Consider the following 22,149-nt stretch of genomic DNA (forward strand, 5'->3'; position numbering starts at 1 on the left):
GTCAGCTCTACGGGTAATAACATCCCCCCACCAGACCCCATTGTCTGTCCTACACCTGAGGACATCCCACCACTGGACCCCGTTGTCTGTCCTACATCTGCTGGCATCCCACCACCAGACCTCGTTGTCAGCTCTACACCTGAGGACATCCCACCAGCAGACCCCATTGTCGGCTCTATACCTGGTAACATCCCACCACCAGATCCCATCATCAGCTCTACACCTGCTGAAATCCCCCCACCAGATCCCATTGTCAGCTCTATACCTGGTGACATCCCACCACCAGACCCCATTGTCAGCTCTTCACCTGGTGACATCCCCCCACCAGACTCTGTTGTCTGTCCTACACCACCTGGCATCCCCTCACCAGACCTCGTTGTCTACCCTACACCTGAGGACATCCCACCTCAGACCCCGTTGTTTGTCCTACATCTGGTGACATTCCCCACCTGACCCGGTTGTCAGCTCTATACCTGGTGAGATCCCACCACCAGACCCCGTTATCAGCTCTACACCTGCTTACATCTCACCACAAGACCCTGTTGTCTGTCCTACACCTGCTGGCATCCCCCCACCAGACCCCATTGTCTAGCCTACACCTGAGGACATCCCACCACCAGACCTCATTGTCGGCTCTACACCTGGTTACATCCTACCACGACACCCCGTTGTCAGCTCTACACCTTGAGACATCCCACCAGTAGATCCCATTGTCAGCCCTACACCAGGTGAGATCCCACCAAGAGACCACATTGTCAGCTCTACACCTGCTGACATCCCCCCACCATAAAATGTCAGCTCTACACAGGAGGACATCCCACCACACCACATTGTCAGCTGTACACCTAGTGACATCCCCTTACCAGACCCCGTTGTCAGCTTTACAGCTGGTGGAATCACACCACCAGAACCATTGTCGGCTGTACACCTGGTACCATCCCACCACCAGACCCCATTGACAGCTTCACACCTGGTGATATCTGATGGTTTCTGTACTGGGATCCCCTGTGTGATTCTCTCCTTTATACTTAATGCTACACAACACCTGACAGCACAGGATCGGTGGGGCTGGGCAAAACTTTTAATGTACTTTTCAACATAATGTATAAGTATCTCTCTGTACCTGCAGCATAAACTTGTCTACAATGTGCAGCTCTGCGGGGGATCCTTTATAACCCAAGTACATGATTTTATCTTTTGCAGTTGGAACATATCTAAAAAACAAAAGAAAGAACATTCATTATAACCAGATATTTAACGGGGCTGCAGCATCTTTTTGGTGGGCAGGAATAAGTTGGTTGTAGGAGGTTTTGTTGCTGGGGTAATGAGGGATTGGTTGTGATTGTCTGCTGGGGATTAAAGAGAAAAGGCAAAAAAAGTTCCAACATGGCCGATGCTCTACTGTGCCAACCGTGGCCAGCAGGCAAGGCTGCTGATGCACATAGGGAATTGTATGATGGCCCCTTTGAAAAGCCCAGTGAATCCCATGTTCCCGGATCTCTAGCCAGCTGTTTCCCAGTTCAAACACTTTTCCTGAACTTCTACTATCATCAAAGAAGGCCCCATTGCTGGTTCATGCCATCACACCCCGAATAATGGTCCTCCCCCAAACCCTTTACATCCTGCCTGGACAATCCTATCACTTCTCTACTAGCCACCTTGCTGTAAAATAGGGTAAAGACTAGACTGAGCTGGACCCGGTTAGTCAAGAGCCCAGAGGAAGATGTGTGGGTGCCTCTAAAATGTGCCCAATAACAGAAGTCCCACTGCAGCTTAGAACACCTATGAACGGAGGGCGACCTACAGCATTAGGTCTAATTCTAGGACTTACTGTACCTTCTGAGGTTGGTGAGATGTTCATCAGATAATCCACCGTCACATTCTTGTATGATCAGTAACTTCTCCTTCAGCTGCTCCGGCTCCATGTGGAAATGTTTTAAGACTATATCTATACAGGAGGAAGTATATTAACTGATCACACAGGACAAGCGATGGTGCAAACATTACTTATCCTGTGTTATACTCCAGAGCTGCACTCACTATTCTGCTGGTGGGGTCACTGTGTACATACATTACTTATCCTGTACTGATCCTGAGTTACATCCTGTATTATACTCCAGAGCTGCACTCACTATTCTGCTGGTGGAGTCACTGTGTACATACATTACTTATCCTGTACTGATCCTGAGTTACATCCTGTATTATACTCCAGAGCTGCACTCACTATTCTGCTGGTGGAGTCACTGTGTACATACATTACTTATCCTGTACTGATCCTGAGTCACATCCTGTATTATACTCAAGAGCTGCACTCACTATTCTGCTGGTGGCGTCACTGTGTACATACATTACTTATCCTGTACTGCTCCTGAGTTACATCCTGTATTATACTCCAGAGCTGCACTCACTATTCTGCTGGTGGAGTCACTGTGTACATACATTACTTATCCTGTACTGATCCTGAGTTACATCCTGTATTATACTCCACAGCTGCACTCACTATTCTGCTGGTGGAGTCACTGTGTACATACATTACTTATCCTAGAGTCACTGTGTACTCATCATGCTCTGATTCTGAGTTACAGTCTGCATGCACAGTCCTACAGCTTCAGAGCTGAAATCTTCCAGCATTCCTTGTACTCTGACGCATCGTGCCCCCATAAGGGTCGGTGACATCACCATTCCTTTATGATGGTTGTCCTGCTGTCTTCATACGTCAGGATGGACACTGTTACCAGTCCGCCATGATAAGAGCTCCTCTGAGTTCAGCACGGCATTAGAACACATCCCTCTGCTACACTGATAGTTTGTTACAGTGTATTGGTGAAGCTCTTGTCTGACCCCTTTCTCGCTGCACCTAATATGAAGGATGCGGTGAGGATACACAGATTCCTTACTGAAGTTGTGCGCAATCTTCCGGTCCAGCAGGATATTTGAGTGCTTTGTAAAGTCCGATTCCAGAGCAGGAGACGATTCGTTGGTTTGGAACTGATGTAGAATTCTTTGGGCGTCGATCTTCTTCTGAGCGGAGTTCTGCCCCCACATCGATTTGCTAATCTGAAGGAAACGTTTAATTACCAGCTACATCCATGACATGAAAAGACACTGTATGACCGAGAGTATGCACCCCAGTGTTTGCATAAAAGTCTTTGATCGTGATTTGCCCTTCCCCATATGAATAGATAAAGCTATTAAGTCATAAATTAGTGGCTGGAGGGTGAGCCCTCAGACAGACGAGAGGAGAGCGAGCCCTCAGACAGACGAGAGGAGAGCGAGCCCTCAGACAGACGAGAGGAGAGCGAGCCCTCAGACAGACGAGAGGAGAGCGAGCCGTCGGGCGGAGACGAGGGCCGGGGGGCGAGCCGTCGGGCGGAGACGAGGGCCGGGGGGCGAGCCGTCGGGCGGAGACGAGGGCCGGGGGGCGAGCCGTCGGGCGGAGACGAGGGCCGGGGGGCGAGCCGTCGGGCGGAGACGAGGGCCGGGGGGCGAGCCGTCGGGCGGAGACGAGGGCCGGGGGGCGAGCCGTCGGGCGGAGACGAGGGCCGGGGGGCGAGCCGTCGGGCGGAGACGAGGGCCGGGGGGCGAGCCGTCGGGCGGAGACGAGGGCCGGGGGGCGAGCCGTCGGGGGGCGACGAGGGCCGGGGGGCGACGAGGGCCGGGGGGCGACGAGGGCCGGGGGGCGACGAGGGCCGGGGGGCGACGAGGGCCGGGGGGCGACGAGGGCCGGGGGGAGACGAGGGCCGGGGGGAGACGAGGGCCGGGGGGCGACGAGGGCCGGGGGGAGACGAGGGCCGGGGGGCGACGAGGGCCGGGGGGAGACGAGGGCCGGGGGGAGACGAGGGCCGGGGGGAGACGAGGGCCGGGGGGAGACGAGGGCCGGGGGGCGAGCCGTCGGGGGGAGACGAGGGCCGGGGGGGCGAGCCGTCGGGGGGAGACGAGGGCCGGGGGGCGAGCCGTCGGGCCGACGCCAGGGCCGGGGGGCGAGCCGTCGGGCCGACGCCAGGGCCGGGGGGCGAGCCGTCGGGCCGACGCCGGGGGGCGAGCCGTCGGGCCGACGCCAGGGCCGGGGGGCGAGCCGTCGGGCCGACGCCAGGGCCGGGGGGCGAGCCGTCGGGCCGACGCCAGGGCCGGGGGGCGAGCCGTCGGGCCGACGCCAGGGCCGGGGGGCGAGCCGTCGGGCCGACGCCAGGGCCGGGGGGCGAGCCGTCGGGCCGACGCCAGGGCCGGGGGGCGAGCCGTCGGGCCGACGCCAGGGCCGGGGGGCGAGCCGTCGGGCCGACGCCAGGGCCGGGGGGCGAGCCGTCGGGCCGACGCAAGGGCCGGGGGGCGAGCCGTCGGGCCGACGCAAGGGCCGGGGGGCGAGCCGTCGGGCCGACGCAAGGGCCGGGGGGCGAGCCGTCGGGCCGACGCAAGGGCCGGGGGGCGAGCCGTCGGGCCGACGCAAGGGCCGGGGGGCGAGCCGTCGGGCCGACGCAAGGGCCGGGGGGCGAGCCGTCGGGCCGACGCAAGGGCCGGGGGGCGAGCCGTCGGGCCGACGCAAGGGCCGGGGGGCGAGCCGTCGGGCCGACGCAAGGGCCGGGGGGCGAGCCGTCGGGCCGACGCAAGGGCCGGGGGGCGAGCCGTCGGGCCGACGCAAGGGCCGGGGGGCGAGCCGTCGGGCCGACGCAAGGGCCGGGGGGCGAGCCATACGGAGGACACAAGGGCCGGAGAGCGAGCCATACGGAGGACACAAGGGCCGGAGAGCGAGCCAGCCATCCGGTGGACACAGGGGACGGAGAGCGAGTCATCAGTTGGACACATTGGCCGGAGGTTGAGCCCTCAGACAGACGAGAGGAGAGCGAGCCATCGAGTGGACACAGGGGCCGGAGAGCGAGCCGTCAGGTGGACACAGGGGCCGGAGAGCGAGCCGTCAGGTGGACACAGGGGCCGGAGAGCGAGCCGTCAGGTGGACACAGGGGCCGGAGAGCGAGCCGTCAGGTGGACACAGGGGCCGGAGAGCGAGCCGTCAGGTGGACACAGGGGCCGGAGAGCGAGCCGTCAGGTGGACACAGGGGCCGGAGAGCGAGCCGTCAGGTGGACACAGGGGCCGGAGAGCGAGCCGTCAGGTGGACACAGGGGCCGGAGAGCGAGCCGTCAGGTGGACACAGGGGCCGGAGAGCGAGCCGTCAGGTGGACACAGGGGCCGGAGAGCGAGCCGTCAGGTGGACACAGGGGCCGGAGAGCGAGCCGTCAGGTGGACACAGGGGCCGGAGAGCGAGCCGTCAGGTGGACACAGGGGCCGGAGAGCGAGCCGTCAGGTGGACACAGGGGCCGGAGAGCGAGCCGTCAGGTGGACACAGGGGCCGGAGAGCGAGCCGTCAGGTGGACACAGGGGCCGGAGAGCGAGCCGTCAGGTGGACACAGGGGCCGGAGAGCGAGCCGTCAGGTGGACACAGGGGCCGGAGAGCGAGCCGTCAGGTGGACACAGGGGCCGGAGAGCGAGCCGTCAGGTGGACACAGGGGCCGGAGAGCGAGCCGTCAGGTGGACACAGGGGCCGGAGAGCGAGCCGTCAGGTGGACACAGGGGCCGGAGAGCGAGCCGTCAGGTGGACACAGGGGCCGGAGAGCGAGCCGTCAGGTGGACACAGGGGCCGGAGAGCGAGCCGTCAGGTGGACACAGGGGCCGGAGAGCGAGCCGTCAGGTGGACACAGGGGCCGGAGAGCGAGCCGTCAGGTGGACACAGGGGCCGGAGAGCGAGCCGTCAGGTGGACACAGGGGCCGGAGAGCGAGCCGTCAGGTGGACACAGGGGCCGGAGAGCGAGCCGTCAGGTGGACACAGGGGCCGGAGAGCGAGCCGTCAGGTGGACACAGGGGCCGGAGAGCGAGCCGTCAGGTGGACACAGGGGCCGGAGAGCGAGCCGTCAGGTGGACACAGGGGCCGGAGAGCGAGCCGTCAGGTGGACACAGGGGCCGGAGAGCGAGCCGTCAGGTGGACACAGGGGCCGGAGAGCGAGCCGTCAGGTGGACACAGGGGCCGGAGAGCGAGCCGTCAGGTGGACACAGGGGCCGGAGAGCGAGCCGTCAGGTGGACACAGGGGCCGGAGAGCGAGCCGTCAGGTGGACACAGGGGCCGGAGAGCGAGCCGTCAGGTGGACACAGGGGCCGGAGAGCGAGCCGTCAGGTGGACAAAGGGGCCGGAGAGCGAGCCGTCAGGTGGACAAAGGGGCCGGAGAGCGAGCCGTCAGGTGGACAAAGGGGCTGGAGAGCGAGCCGTCAGGTGGACACAGAGGAAGAGAGGGGAGCTGGAAGCTGAGCCAGAGAAGAGGAGAGAGATGCTGGAGACTGAGCCATCAGACAGACAGAGGGGCTGGAGTCCGAGCCATCAGACAGACAGAGGGGAAGAGAGGGGAGCTGGAGGCTGAGCCAGAGAAGAGTAGAGAAAGGCTTTAGACCGAGCCATCAGTTGGACAGAGGGGCTGGAGACCGAGCCATCAGACAGACAGAGGGGCTGTAGACCGAGCCATCAGGTGGACACAGGGGAAGAGAGAGAGGCTGGAGACCGAGCCATCAGGCAGACAGAGGGGCTGGAGACCGAGCCATCAGACAGACAGAGGGGCTGGAGTCCGAGCCATCAGACAGACAGAGGGGAAGAGAGGGGAGCTGGAGGCTGAGCCAGAGAAGAGTAGAGAAAGGCTTTAGACCGAGCCATCAGTTGGACAGAGGGGCTGGAGACCGAGCCATCAGACAGACAGAGGGGCTGTAGACCGAGCCATCAGGTGGACACAGGGGAAGAGAGAGAGGCTGGAGACCGAGCCATCAGGCAGACAGAGGGGCTGGAGACCGAGCCATCAGACAGACAGAGGGGCTGGAGACCGAGCCATCAGACAGACAGAGGGGCTGGAGACCGAGCCATCAGACAGACAGAGGGGCTGGAGACCGAGCCATCAGACAGACAGAGGGGCTGGAGACCGAGCCATCAGACAGACAGAGGGGCATTCTGCAGCTTGCTGTATATTGTGATATATATAAGCTGTGAAACCAAACTGCGCAATTTGTCTATTTATTTGTATTAAATCTCATTGCAAAAATGATTTTTAGTCCAAAACTCAAGTCTTTAAGTTAAAATAATATGTCTAAAACGTGCCTATCGCCCAGTCTCCAACTTTTAGACATGCTATATGTAGTGGCCCAAATGGGTCCTACAAAGCACCTTGCCTTTAAATGGCGGCGCTCAGTTCATGTATAGCCAGCAGGGGTTAACTACTTCTTAATTTGCCCTATGACAGCACTATTAATAATCTGCCAGGTGGAAAGATGATTCTCATTGGTTGCTGGCAGATTGAACTTGGATTGGTTGCAAGCCAGTGGAGTGACAGTTGGGAGGCAGTTTATGGTGCAGGTCTGGGGAGTGAAGAGAGAGAGGTAGGAGAGGAGTAGTGTCAAAGGGGGTCACACGGACACCTCTGAAGGGAGAAACATTTTGTGCAACAAAACTTTTTGAGTTTCCGTTTCCATTGATATCAAATTTCTGCATCTGAGTGTCATCAGTTTTTGGGTCTCACATTGGGGGGATCATGTGGAATAACTACTTGATACATGTTGGATGGGACAATGGAAAAGATTCTGCATGGGGACGAGGAGCTCTGCATGGTCTGATACCTGCTGTCTCTTACCTTCTCCTGTGGTACAGTGTTCCAATGGAAGGCTTTGGTTCTGGTCTGTATGGGGCTGTTGGTAAATATTCGGGGATGGACCGGTAACGGAGGAGGTGAGATGGGACTCGGAGCGGCCGGGAAACAGAAGCTCTTCTCTGTAGCTGCTACCTCTGAACCCGTCTGACTTTTTGGGACCAAAGGTTGTAATGGGAGCTCCTCGTAGATCCGTGGAATGTCCTCCGCCCTAAGACATTGCACATTAGAGTTCGGTTGACTGTAGATGGCCTCTTCCTTAACCATCTCCAGGTCCTCGTATGTAGCAGCTTTGCCTTCAGGTGGAGGACGTTGCTGGTTCTGCTGGCAGAGCTCCTGCAGGATGGACACCCAGTCGTCCCGCATTGATACGGTTTTCTCCAGACTCTTGTTCTGCTCATTTAATGGTATCCGAAATCTAATGTGAAAAAAAAAGAAGACAATCTAAGTGTCCAAAGGAACGGGGGAGGGGCAGGTAAAGACGTGGCATGGATAACTGGCCTTGTGAAGAGCACCCAAGAAGAGTCCAGAATCCGGAATCATAAAGCGAGCAAAGACCGATGCATCTGAGGGTTTTATGGCTTATTATAAGTTAGTGCTGCAACAGCAGAGACTTTGTTACATTGTATCAGTCTGGACAATCCTCTGTGAGCTAAACCTACCACCTGCATAAGGCCGCCTCTTCACGGGGGATTTGCATTGCGGAATCGGGAGCGGGTGTCTGCTTCTGGAGTCTGCAGCATATACCGCCCACAGCATGCTATGGAAAAGTAATTCATGCACACAAGCGGAAACCAAGTGCGGTTTCTGCTCGCGGATGAAAAATTGCAACGTTTTTCCACGCAGATAGCCTCTATTGAAGTCAATGGAAGCTGTCCGATCCATAGACCTTCTACAATTTACATTGCAGAAAGGTTGCAGATCCCACACCATCGCTAGGTATGACGCTGGAAAAGCAGGAGTTAAAAAAAAAAAAAAAAACTGTACTGTGCGTGTCTGAAAGCGAGCCGGGAGGACCAACCGCAGTGCAGACGGAGAAAAAGAAAGCAGATACGCACGGACGCCGCTGCTGCGAGGGCCGGATTACGCTGCAGGATTCCGACCTGCCAGTGTTCAGGCGGCCTTAATCTCTCTCCTGTCCTGATAGTTTGCTACAATGTATCAGTGCAGGTAAAATGTGTCAGGATGCAGTTCAGAGCATTTCATTTACAGAGGTTTGTCCAAACTGGATACAACTGCAGCAAATCCTCATCTGTGAGTAATTCTCCGTACAAAAGGTATTGTGGCCTGTCAATGTAAACAAGGACACATTCACCGACAGCAAGCAGAGATCTTAAACATATGCAGGATTTCAAATACAAAACAATATACACTAAGCAGGTCACAAAAATCTTCATAATAAAGTGATTACCCCGGAAATACATCCTCTGGCTGCCGCCTGCAAGACCAGCGCCCTCTGCTCCTGACACCCTCTGTGCTGCTGGCATCTTGCTCATTAGAATAGGTTACTTTAACCCCTTAAGGACCAGATACTTCTTTGTGATTTTACCCATGTGGTAATTTTACTGCCCTATTTTTTTTTTTCCTTCGGCTACCAAAATTATTTTTTCTGTGTTTTTTTTCTGTGACATACAGGGCGATTTTTAAATATTCTTTTTACTGACTCTTTTTCCTGATTTTTAGTTTTATTGGGGTAAAAGGCTAAAAAAAAAATGATTTTTTTTTTTTAAATTTATAGTTATATTATTTTAGTGTAAATATACTAATTTTAAAAATAAATATGGGAGTGGGTTCATCATTTGTTTCAGAGGTTGTGATATTTAATTTGAATAGTTTTGAATTAGAGGGCGCATGTGGCGACGGTTTGGGTTAGAGTCGGCGGCGGGTCAGTTTCAGTTTTATATAGTCTTTTTTTATTTCATTCTGTAATTTTTTTTAACTTATTTTTGTAAGTATTTTTTCTTTTACCATCTCTGATTACTCCAGGACATCATATCAGACCTCTGGGGGTCATTCACTTTGCCTTTGTTTTTAAATGTTTTACTTTTCCACTGTAGCCGGGGTGCACATGGGAGCCACATCCATGAGAGTCCCAGTTACAGGGAAAACGTCCCCGAGTGATAATAGTCACTGGCAGAGCTGATCAGTGTCAGCTAGTGCAGCGTCCGAGGAACGGGCCCGAGGTGTGACAGGGAGGATTCTCAGGCTAATCCGGACAATTCACAGTCCTAGTTATCTGTGTGATCCCACTCCTGGCGACTCTCTCTCAAACTCTCTACCGGTCAACACTCACGCTTCTGGTGCCTTTCTCTCACTAAGCAGCGGTCCTTCCTTCTCACTCAGTGTTTAATGATTACACCGGCATATCCTGGGTAGGCCACCTGCAGACGGCCGGGTCGGATCCCACTACGAGAATTCTCATAGCTGTATGCGAACCGTGCCCCTGCAGTGACCCAGCACTCACCTCCTCCCAGCGTCTCGCCCTGTTCTGCTCAGCATCGGCTGTCGCACAACCGCGCATGCGCAGACCAGAGCCGGCGCGTCACTGGTGACATTTCTGTGTGAGCCTCTTGCGTATCCCACATTGACTTCTATGGGAACCTTTTGTGCACAAATGTGCAAAAAAGTAGAGCATGCTGCTGTTTTTTTTTTCTTCTTGCACGTGACTAAAATGCACGTGCAAACTATGGAAATTTTAATGGGTTCATTCACAGGTGTGCATACATAGAAAATGAGGTCCCTGCACCGTCCATTATGTAACTCTGCTCCGTGACCTCCCACCCGCCCCCCGTACCCCACCTCACATCTACGGGACACATTTCTTTAGAATCTGGGTGGATTTGTCGCTCTGTTGCTCATCTTTCACCTTTCTGCCGCCGACATTCCAATCAGTTAATAAACTATTTTCGGAATCTTTTCTGCCGGAAAGCAGTTCTCTTTCTGCACCATTTAACTCCTGATAAGAGAAGGAAATGTTTCCGCGAGAATATTCAGCAAGCATTTAATGGCGCTGACGATGGTTGATTGTCCCACACCGCTGATGAGGGGAGAAGACGTACAATGTATCTGTGCATGGAAACGTTACAATGTATCTATTGGCAGTGAGGACACATCAGCCGGAGAGCAGCGCTGCCGCTGACCTTTTCAGACTGCACTAATTGCTGACAGAGGCGGCCGGGGAGCGGAGGCAGGCTGAGGATTTGGCTCCACAATATGCTGCTCATGATGGAGAAGTCTCTGTAGTTCTTCTAGATATTGCAGATGTTCTGCCGCAGGTGAAAGGTCACGGCTCTCCTCTAAATGCTCCTAATTATATACCGCCATAAAGTGAGAACTCTGCTGAACTTATTAAACATTGCAGAAGACCATTTACGAAACTCGGCGCAACCGGAGAATTTTAATTTTGAAGGAAAAAAGAAGAACAGCCGCCGCCATATGAGGTGTGCAACACAGCGCCTCCAGGAATACGCAGAACAACACCTTTAATGCAATTAAAACAGAATTTGTGAGGCTCTTTTTATATACAGAGACTCCTCCTCTTGGACACTGCTGTATTGTAATACACCTCTCCATGCAGAAAAGTCCTGCTGAACAGTTTTATAGCAGTTATATTCTTGTACATAGGAGCAGTATTATAGTAGTTATATTCTTGTACATAGGGGCAGTATTATAGTAGTTATATTCTTGTACATAGGAGGCAGTTTTATAGCAGTTATATTCTTGTACATAGGAGCAGTATTATAGTAGTTATATTCTTGTATATAGAGAGCAGTATTATAGTAGTTATATTCTTGTACATAGGGGCAGTATTATAGTAGTTATATTCTTGTACATAGGAGGCAGTATTACAGTAGTTATATTCTTGTACATAGGGGGCAGTATTATAGTAGTTATATTCTTGTACATAGGGGCAGTATTATAGTAGTTATATTCTTGTACATAGGAGCAGTATTATAGTAGTTATATTCTTGTACATAGGAGCAGTATTATAGTAGTTATATTCTTGTACATAGGGAGCAGTATTATAGTAGTTATATTCTTGTACATAGGGGGCAGTATTATAGTAGTTATATTCTTGTACATAATGGGCAGTATTATAGTAGTTATATTCTTGTACACAGGAGGCAGTATTATAGTAGTTATATTCTTGTACATAGGAAGTAGTATTATAGTAGTTATATTCCTGTATATAGGAGCAGTATTATAGTAGTTATATTCCTGTATATAGGAGCAGTATTATAGTTGTTATATTCTTGTACATAGGAGGCAGTATTATAGTAGTTATATTCTTGTACATAGGAGCAGTATTATAGTAGTTATATTCTTGTACATAGGAGGCAGTATTATAGTAGTTATATTCTTGTACACAGGAGGCAGTATTATAGTAGTTATATTCTTGTACATAGGAGTAGTATTATAGTAGTTATATTCCTGTATATAGGAGCAGTATTATAGTAGTTATATTCCTGTATATAGGAGCAGTATTATAGTTGTTATATTCTTGTACATAGGAGGCAGTATTATAGTAGTTATATTCTTGTACATAGGAGCAGTATTATAGTAGTTATATTCTTGTACATAGGAGGCAGTATTATAGTAGTTATATTCTTGTACATAGGAGCAGTATTATAGTAGTTATATTCTTGTACATAGGAGGCAGTATTATAGTAGTTATATTCTTGTACATAGGGGGCAGTATTATAGTAGTTATATTCTTGTACACAGGGGGCAGTGTTATAGTAGTTATATTCTTGTACATAGGAGCAGTATTATAGTTGTTATATTCTTGTACATAGGAGGCAGTATTACAGTAGTTATATTCTTGTACATAGGAGGCAGTATTACAGTAGTTATATTCTTGTACATTATGGGCAGTATTATAGCAGTTATATTCTTGTACATAGAGGGTAGTATTATAGTAGTTATATTCTTGTACATAGGGGGCAGTATTATAGTAGTTATATTCTTGTACATAGGGGGCAGTATTATAGTAGTTATATTCTTGTACATAGGGGGCAGTATTATAGTAGTTATATTCTTGTACATAGTGGGCAGTATTATAGCAGTTATATTCTTGTACATAGGAGGCAGTATTATAGTAGTTATATTCTTGTACACAGGGGGCAGTGTTATAGTAGTTATATTCTTGTACATAGGAGCAGTATTATAGTAGTTATATTCTTGTACATAGGAGTAGTATTATAGTAGTTATATTCTTGTACATAGGAGCAGTATTATAGTAGTTATATTCTTGTACATAGGGAGCAGTATTATAGTAGTTATATTCTTGTACACAGGGGGCAGTGTTATAGTAGTTATATTCTTGTACATAGGAGCAGTATTATAGTAGTTATATTCTTGTACATAGGAGTAGTATTATAGTAGTTATATTCTTGTACATAGGGGCAGTATTATAGTAGTTATATTCTTGTACATAGGAGCAGTATTATAGTAGTTATATTCTTGTACATAGGAGGCAGTATTATAGTAGTTATATTCTTGTACATAGGAGGCAGTATTATAGTAGTTATATACTTGTACACAGGGGGCAGTGTTATAGTAGTTATATTCTTGTACATAGGAGGCAGTATTATAGTAGTTATATTCTTGTACACAGGGGGCAGTGTTATAGTAGTTATATTCTTGTACATAGGAGCAGTATTATAGTAGTTATATTCTTGTACATAGGAGTAGTATTATAGTAGTTATATTCTTGTACATAGGGGCAGTATTATAGTAGTTATATTCTTGTACATAGGAGCAGTATTATAGTAGTTATATTCTTGTACATAGGAGGCAGTATTATAGTAGTTATATTCTTGTACATAGGAGGCAGTATTATAGTAGTTATATTCTTGTACACAGGGGGCAGTGTTATAGTAGTTATATTCTTGTACATAGGAGCAGTATTATAGTAGTTATATTCTTGTACATAGGAGTAGTATTATAGTAGTTATATTCTTGTACATAGGAGGCAGTATTATAGTAGTTATATTCTTGTACATAGGAGCAGTATTATAGTAGTTATATTCTTGTACATAGGAGTAGTATTATAGTAGTTATATTCTTGCACATAATGGGCAGTATTATAGTAGTTATATTCTTGTACACAGGAGGCAGTATTATAGTAGTTATATTCTTGTACATAGGGAGTAGTATTATAGTAGTTATATTCCTGTATATAGGAGCAGTATTATAGTAGTTATATTCCTGTATATAGGAGGCAGTATTACAGTAGTTATATTCTTGTACATAGGAGGCAGTATTACAGTAGTTATATTCTTGTACATAATGGGCAGTATTATAGTAGTTATATTCTTGTACATAGGGGACAGTATTATAGTAGTTATATTCTTGTACATAGAGGGCAGTATTATAGTAGTTATATTCTTGTACATACGGGCAGTATTATAGTAGTTATATTCTTGTACATAGGAGCAGTATTATAGCAGTTATATTCTTGTACATAGGGGGCAGTATTATAGTAGTTATATTCTTGTACATAGGGGGCAGTATTATAGTAGTTATATTCTTGTACATAGGGGGCAGTATTATAGTAGTTATATTCTTGTACATAGAGGGCAGTATTATAGCAGTTATATTCTTGTACATAGGGGGCAGTATTATAGTAGTTATATTGTTGTACATAGGATGCATTTTATAGTAGTTATATTCTTGTACATAGGGAGCAGCATTATAGTAGCTATATTCTTGTACATAGGATGCAGTATTATAGCAGTTATATTCTTGTACATAGGGGGCAGTATTATAGTAGTTATATTCTTGTACATAGGGGGCAGTATTATAGTAGCTATATTCTTGTACATAGGATGCAGTATTATAGCAGTTATATTCTTGTACATAGGGGGCAGTATTATAGTAGTTATATTCTTGTACATAGGGAGCAGTATTATAGTAGCTATATTCTTGTACATAGGATGCAGTATTATAGCAGTTATATTCTTGTACATAGGGGGCAGTATTATAGTAGTTATATTCTTGTACATAGGGAGCAGTATTATAGTAGTTATATTCTTGTACATAAAGGGCAGTATTATAGCAGTTATATTCTTGTACATAGGGGGCAGTATTATAGTAGTTATATTGTTGTACATAGGATGCATTTTATAGTAGTTATATTCTTGTACATAGGGAGCAGTATTATAGTAGTTATATTGTTGTATATAGGGGGCAGTATTATAGTAGCTATATTCTTGTACATAGGATGCAGTATTATAGCAGTTATATTCTTGTACATTGGGGGCAGTATTATAGTAGTTATATTCTTGTACATAGGGACAGTATTATAGTAGTTATATTCTTGTACATAGGGACAGTATTATAGTAGTTATATTCTTGTACATAGGGACAGTATTATAGTAGTTATAATCTTGTACATAGGGGGCAGTATTATAGTAGTTATATTCTTGTACATACGGGCAGTATTATAGTAGTTATATTCTTGTACATAGGAGCAGTATTATAGCAGTTATATTCTTGTACATAGGGGGCAGTATTATAGTAGTTATATTCTTGTACATAGGGGGCAGTATTATAGTAGCTATATTCTTGTACATAGGATGCAGTATTATAGCAGTTATATTCTTGTACATAGGGGGCAGTATTATAGTAGTTATATTCTTGTACATAGGGAGCAGTATTATAGTAGTTATATTCTTGTACATAGTGGGCAGTATTATAGCAGTTATATTCTTGTACATAGGGGACAGTATTGTAGTAGTTATATTGTTGTACATAGGATGCATTTTATAGTAGTTATATTCTTGTACATAGGGAGCAGTATTATAGTAGTTATATTGTTGTACATAGGGGGCAGTATTATAGTAGCTATATTCTTGTACATAGGATGCAGTATTATAGCAGTTATATTCTTGTACATTGGGGGCAGTATTATAGTAGTTATATTCTTGTACATAGGGACAGTATTATAGTAGTTATATTCTTGTACATAGGGACAGTATTATAGTAGTTATATTCTTGTACATAGGGACAGTATTATAGTAGTTATATTCTTGTACATAGGGGGCAGTATTATAGTAGTTATATTCTTGTACATACGGGCAGTATTATAGTAGTTATATTCTTGTACATAGGAGCAGTATTATAGCAGTTATATTCTTGTACATAGGGGGCAGTATTATAGTAGTTATATTCTTGTACATAGGGGCAGTATTATAGTAGTTATATTCTTGTACATAGGGGCAGTATTATAGTAGTTATATTCTTGTACATAGGAGCAGTATTATAGTAGTTATATTCTTGTACATAGGATGCAGTATTATAGCAGTTATATTCTTGTACATAGGGGGCAGTATTATAGTAGTTATATTCTTGTACATAGGGACAGTATTATAGTAGTTATATTCTTGTACATAGGGACAGTATTATAGTAGTTATATTCTTGTACATAGGGGCAGTATTATAGTAGTTATATTCTTGTACATAGGGAGCAGTATTATAGTAGTTATATTCTTGTACATAGTGGGCAGTATTATAGCAGTTATATTCTTGTACATAGGGGGCAGTATTATAATAGTTATATTGTTGTACATAGGATGCATTTTATAGTAGTTATATTATTGTACATAGGGAGCAGTATTATAGTAGTTATATTCTTGTACATAGGGGGCAGTATTATAGTAGTTATATTCTTGTACATAGGATGCATTTTATAGTAGTTATATTCTTGTACATAGGGAGTAGTATTATAGTAGTTATATTCTTGTACATAGGGGGCAGTATTATAGTAGCTATATTCTTGTACATAGGATGCAGTATTATAGCAGTTATATTCTTGTACATAGGGGCAGTATTATAGTAGTTATATTCTTGTACATAGGAGCAGTATTATAGTAGTTATATTCTTGTACATAGGGGGCAGTATTATAGTAGTTATATTCTTGTACATAGGGGCAGTATTATAGTAGTTATATTCTTGTACATAGGAGCAGTATTATAGTAGTTATATTCTTGTACATAGGGGGCAGTATTATAGTAGTTATATTCTTGTACATAGGGGCAGTATTATAGTAGTTATATTCTTGTACATAGGAGCAGTATTATAGTAGTTATATTCTTGTACATAGGGGGCAGTATTATAGTAGTTATATCCTTGTACATAGGAGCAGTATTATAGTAGTTATATTCTTGTACATAGGGGGCAGTATTATAGTAGCTATATTCTTGTACATAGAATGTAGTATTATAGCAGTTATATTCTTGTACATAGGGGGCAGCATTATAGTAGTTATATTCTTGTACATAGGAGCAGTATTATAGTAGTTATATTCTTGTACATAGGGGGCAGTATTATAGTAGTTATATTCTTGTACATAGGAGCAGTATTATAGTAGTTATATTCTTGCTCATAGGGGGCAGTATTATAGTAGTTATATTCTTGTACATAGTGGGCAGTATTATAGTAGTTATATTCTTGTACATGGGAGCAGTATTATAGTAGTTATACTCTTGTACATAGTGGGCAGTATTATTGTAGTTATATTCTTGTACAGAAGAGGCAGTATTATAGTAGTTATATTCTTGTACATAGGAGCATTATTATAGTAGTTATATTCTTGTACATAGGGGGCAGTATTATAGTAGTTATATTCTTGTACATAGGGGGCAGTATTATAGTAGTTATATTCTTGTACATAGGGGGCAGTATTATAGTAGTTATATTCTTGTACATAGGGGGCAGTATTATAGTAGTTATATTCTTGTACATAGGGAGCAGTATTATAGTAGTTATATTCTTGTACATAGGGAGCAGTATTATAGTAGTTATATTCTTGTACATAGGGGGCAGTATTATAGTAGCTATATTCTTGTACATAGGAGCAGTATTATAGTAGTTATATTGTTGTACATAGGGGGCAGTATTATAGTAGTTATATTCTTGTACATAGGGGGCAGTATTATAGTAGTTATACTCTTGTACATAGTGGGCAGTATTATAGTAGTTATATTCTTGTACAGAGGAGGCTGTATTATAATAGTTATATTCTTGTACATAGGGGGTAGTATTATAGTAGTTATATTCTTGTACATAGAGGGCAGTATTATAGTAGTTATATTCTTGTACATAGGGGGCAGTAGTATAGTAGTTATATTCTTGTACATAGGGAGCAGTATTATAGTAGTTATATTCTTGTACATAGGGGGCAATATTATAGTAGTTATATTCTTATACATAGGGGGCAGTATTATAGTAGTTATATTCTTATACATAGGGGGCAGTATTATAGTAGCTATATTCTTGTACATAGGAGCAGTATTATAGTAGTTATATCCTTGTACAAAGGAGCAGTATTATAGTAGTTATATTCTTGTACATAAGGGGCAGTATTATAGTAGTTATATTCTTGTTCATAGGGGGCAGTATTATAGTAGTTAAATTCTTGTACATATGGGCAGTATTATAGTAGTTATATTCTTGTTCATAGGGGGCATTATTATAGTAGCTATATTCTTGTACATAGGAGCAGTATTATATAAGTATATTCTTGTACATAGCAGTATTATAGTAGTTATATTCTTGTACATAGGGGCAGTATTTTAGTAGTTATATTCTTGTACATAGGAGGCAGTATTATAGTAGTTATATTCTTGTACATAGGAGGCAGTATTATAGTAGTTATATCATGGTACATAGGAGCACTATTATAGTAGTTATATTCGTGTACATAGGGAGCAGTATTATAGTAGTTCTATTCTTGTACATAGGGAGCAGTATTATAGTAGTTCTATTTTTGTACATAGGGGCAGTATTAGAGTAGTTATATTCTTGTACATAGGTGGCAGTATTATAGTAGTTCTATTCCTGTACATAGAAGGCAGTATTATAGTAGTTATATTCTTGTTCACAGGGGGCAGTATTATAGTAGTTCTATTCTTGTACATAGAAGGCAGTATTATAGTAGTTATATTCTTGTACATAGGGGGCAATATTATAGTAGTTATATTCTTGTATATAGGAGGCAGCATTATAGTAGTTATTTTCTTGTACATAGGAGGCAGTATTATAGTAGTTATATTCTTGTACATAGGAGTCGTATTATAGTAGTTGTATTCTTGTACATAGGGGGCAGTATTATAGTAGGTTTATTCTTGTATATAGGAGCAGTATTATAGTAGTTGTATTCTTGTACATAAGGGGCAGTATTATAGTAGTAATTATTTTCTTGTACATAGGGAGCAGTATTATAGTAGTTATATTCTTGTACATAAGGGGCAGTATTATAGCAGTTATATTCTTGTACATAAGGGGCAGTGTTATAGTAGTTATATTCTTGTACATAGAGGGCAGTATTATAGTAGTGATATTCTTGTACATAGGGGGCAGTATTATAGTAGTTATATTCTTGTACATAGGGGGCAGTATTATAGCAGTTATATTCTTGTACATAGGGGGCAGAATTATAGTAGCTATATTCTTGTACATAGAGGGCAGTATTATAGTAGTTGTATTCTTGTACATAAGGGGCAGTATTATAGTAGTTATATTCTTGTACAATGGAGGCAGTATTATAGTAGTCACATTCTTGTACATAGGGGCAGTATTATAGTAGTTACATTCTTTTACATAGGGAGCAGTATTATAGTAGTTATATTTTTGTACATAGGGGGCAGTATTATAGTAGTTATATTCTTGTACATAGGGAGCAGTATTATAGTAGTTATATTCTTGTACATAGAGGGCAGTATTATAGTAGTTATATTCTTGTATATAGGGGGCAGTATTATAGTCGTTATATTCTTGTACATAAGGGGCAGTATTATAGTAGTTATATTCTTGTACATAGGGGGCAGTATTATAGTAGTTATATTCTTGTACATAGGGGCACTATTATAGTAGTTATATTCTTGTACATTGGAGGCAGTATTATAGTAGTTATATTCTTGTACATAGGGGGGCAGTATTATAGTAGTTATATTCTTGTACATAGGGGGCAGTATTATAGTAGTTATATTCTTTTACTAGGGGGCAGTATTATAGTAGTTATATTCTTGTACATAGAGGGCAGTATTATAGTGGTTATATTCTTGTACATAGGGGGCAGTATTATAGTAGTTATATTGTTGTACACAGGGGGCATTGTTATTGTAGTTATATTCTTGTACATAGGATCAGTATTATAGTAGTTATATTTCTTGTACATAGGGGGCAGTGTTATAGTAGTTATATTCTTGTTCATAGGGGGCAGTATTATAGCAGTTATATTCTTGTACATAGGGGCAGTATTATAGTAGTTATATTCTTGTACAATGGAGACAGTATTATAGTAGTTACATTCTTGTACATAGCGGGCAGTATTATAGTAGTTATATTCTAGTGGAGGGCATATTCAAGCAGTATACAGTATATCATTATTGCTCTTGTTTACTCTGATTCATTTGTCAATGTATTATTATCACCTACAATGATATCCTAAAGTAACAAATAATCTATATTCTCTCACATATATGTGTTTGCGGTGCAGCTGATGGAGAATGTTGGCATGGAGTTGTATGTTCCGGCACACACGGCACAATCTGACAGGCTAAAAGTAATCTTTTCTGGCAACAGTCTCTGGGAACAGTAACATGTAATTTCATCTCTCTTCACCTTTACGAGATATCTGCAGAATGAGAGAAAAAATACATTATCTGAGCACCAGCAGTTACTACACACAAAAATACCAAGCTTTACAGTGGATATTAAAATCACACCCTGTTAAATGTTATCTTTTTGTCATGTTAAAAAATCTGACAAAGATGAATCATTTCAGAATTATTCCCCTCCGTGTGACCCGTTATCTGGACAATTCCATTCGAAAACGAACTGAAATCATTTAAGGTGGAAAAATAAAAATAACAAAACTCAAATAATGTGGGTGTATGAGTGTTCCCACCCGCTTATATCCGGGGTGTGGTTGTGTTCAGGATCAGCCAATCACATGTCACCTCCTGATAACTAGTAGTCTGCACTCCGCTGCCGTTACTTACAAGGATTCTGGTTCCCCCATATAAAGTTCGGCTCTTCCAGGATTTTCCTGACATTTAGTTGGTCGGTAAAGATCTTATAGAGCATCAAAGAGATCCGATTGTTGGAAGGGATCACTTAGGAGAAGGAGAACAAAACATCTCCAGGGCATTACATCTACCATGGGACACAGGGAAGACAGTCAGTCTAGTGGCCTGAAACACCTATTCCTGGCCCCTTCATAAAGGTCATACATGTCAGGTCTTTTGTGTAGATGCGCTGTGCAAAATGTCTTGTCTCCTGTTATGTGTATTGCACAGCTTCAGCAAGTGAAGGGTTAATACCTGCATGCATCTGGAATATGTCTGCAAAAGTATCAATTTATGTCCTGTGGTATGCTAGACACTATAAATATGAATGATTTGGGTGTGGTAGTCAGTCAGCAGCAGTGAGTCCATCACAGGGTTCATTATCTTCAACCGTAGAGAGGAGTGGAGTGCCGGCCGCATGGGGGTACCTTCAACCGGTACTGGTGTATCTTGATGCCACCGGAAGCTAGGGGTGTGATTGCTCTCACCAGGAGTGAACACCCCTGTCACGCGCCTAGCTCCGGATTGGGAGACAAGATACAGCAGCAAGGACATGGGGAAGTTCAAGGGCACGCCCCCCTGGCACATCCCCCGTTTGTGCCGTGCTCATACCTACATGGCTGTTGCTGGTCACACGTGTCCCCATACTTACAGCTCTCCTCCACTCTGCTTCCCCCTGGCCCCGCGCTCACAGCTGTCCTCTGCTCTAACGCTGAAGAGCAGGAACTGTTGCCTGCAGATGGCGACACTCCGGGGGGAACTGTGTGTGGACTCTCTTTATTTTCCGCCGAGGTTCATTCCAGTGAGTGAGGAATGGTGGCATCACGTGACAACCTGAAATTCCACCACTTGTGTATAGGCCATCGCTATCATAGGGGAGTCTGGAGAAGGTCCAGTGATACTCAGGCTGAGGTCGCATGTGTCCCTCTGGGGAGGAGTCTGGTAAGCGCCATCATGACAAGTGACAACGCTACCCTCCCAGCTCCTCAGCGGGGGCCTTGTATCCCAAGTGTCCGTCTTGGTCGCTGCATCAGCAAAAAGTGGGTTAAATCTGGCATAACAGTGACATTACCAAGAACTGGATGCCCCTCAAAAACTAATGAAAAAAACTGAAAAACATTTGTTCCGGAGGCCAAGAGGCCGACAGCAACATTAAAGGAACTGCAGACGTGTCAGAAAGGTACTGGTCGTGTAGTAATGTGACAACTATCTCCCGTGTTCTTCATATATCTGGGCTGTGGGAGAGGGGGGCAAGAAAGAAGACTTTTCTAACAAAGAACATCCAAGCCCGGCCAGGTTTTACCAAAATCTCCATTTCACCTGGGGAATGTGTTATGGTCTGATGAGACCAAGGGGGAACTTGTCCAGAATTCCAGAAGGGATGTTTGGTGTAAAGCCAACACTACG

General features: G+C 45.1%; 1 protein-coding gene across 2 annotated transcripts in view; it reads right to left on the minus strand.

Annotated features, from left to right (window-relative positions):
* The window catches only part of LOC136587617 (formin-H-like), a 106,057-nt gene that overhangs the window by 49,532 nt on the left and 34,376 nt on the right, over positions 1 to 22,149 (minus strand). For both annotated transcript variants that reach the window (XM_066586315.1, XM_066586313.1), the window contains exons 6-10: positions 20,151 to 20,309; positions 7,654 to 8,086; positions 2,898 to 3,057; positions 1,837 to 1,948; positions 1,124 to 1,214 (exon numbers count right to left, since the gene is read on the minus strand). In XM_066586315.1, the coding sequence (XP_066442412.1) occupies positions 1,124 to 1,214; positions 1,837 to 1,948; positions 2,898 to 3,057; positions 7,654 to 8,086; positions 20,151 to 20,309 (955 nt within the window). The remainder of the gene's footprint in view (positions 1 to 1,123; positions 1,215 to 1,836; positions 1,949 to 2,897; positions 3,058 to 7,653; positions 8,087 to 20,150; positions 20,310 to 22,149) is intronic.

The sequence above is a fragment of the Eleutherodactylus coqui genome, chromosome 13 (assembly GCF_035609145.1).
Source record: "Eleutherodactylus coqui strain aEleCoq1 chromosome 13, aEleCoq1.hap1, whole genome shotgun sequence".
NCBI classification, from domain to species: domain Eukaryota; kingdom Metazoa; phylum Chordata; class Amphibia; order Anura; family Eleutherodactylidae; genus Eleutherodactylus; species Eleutherodactylus coqui.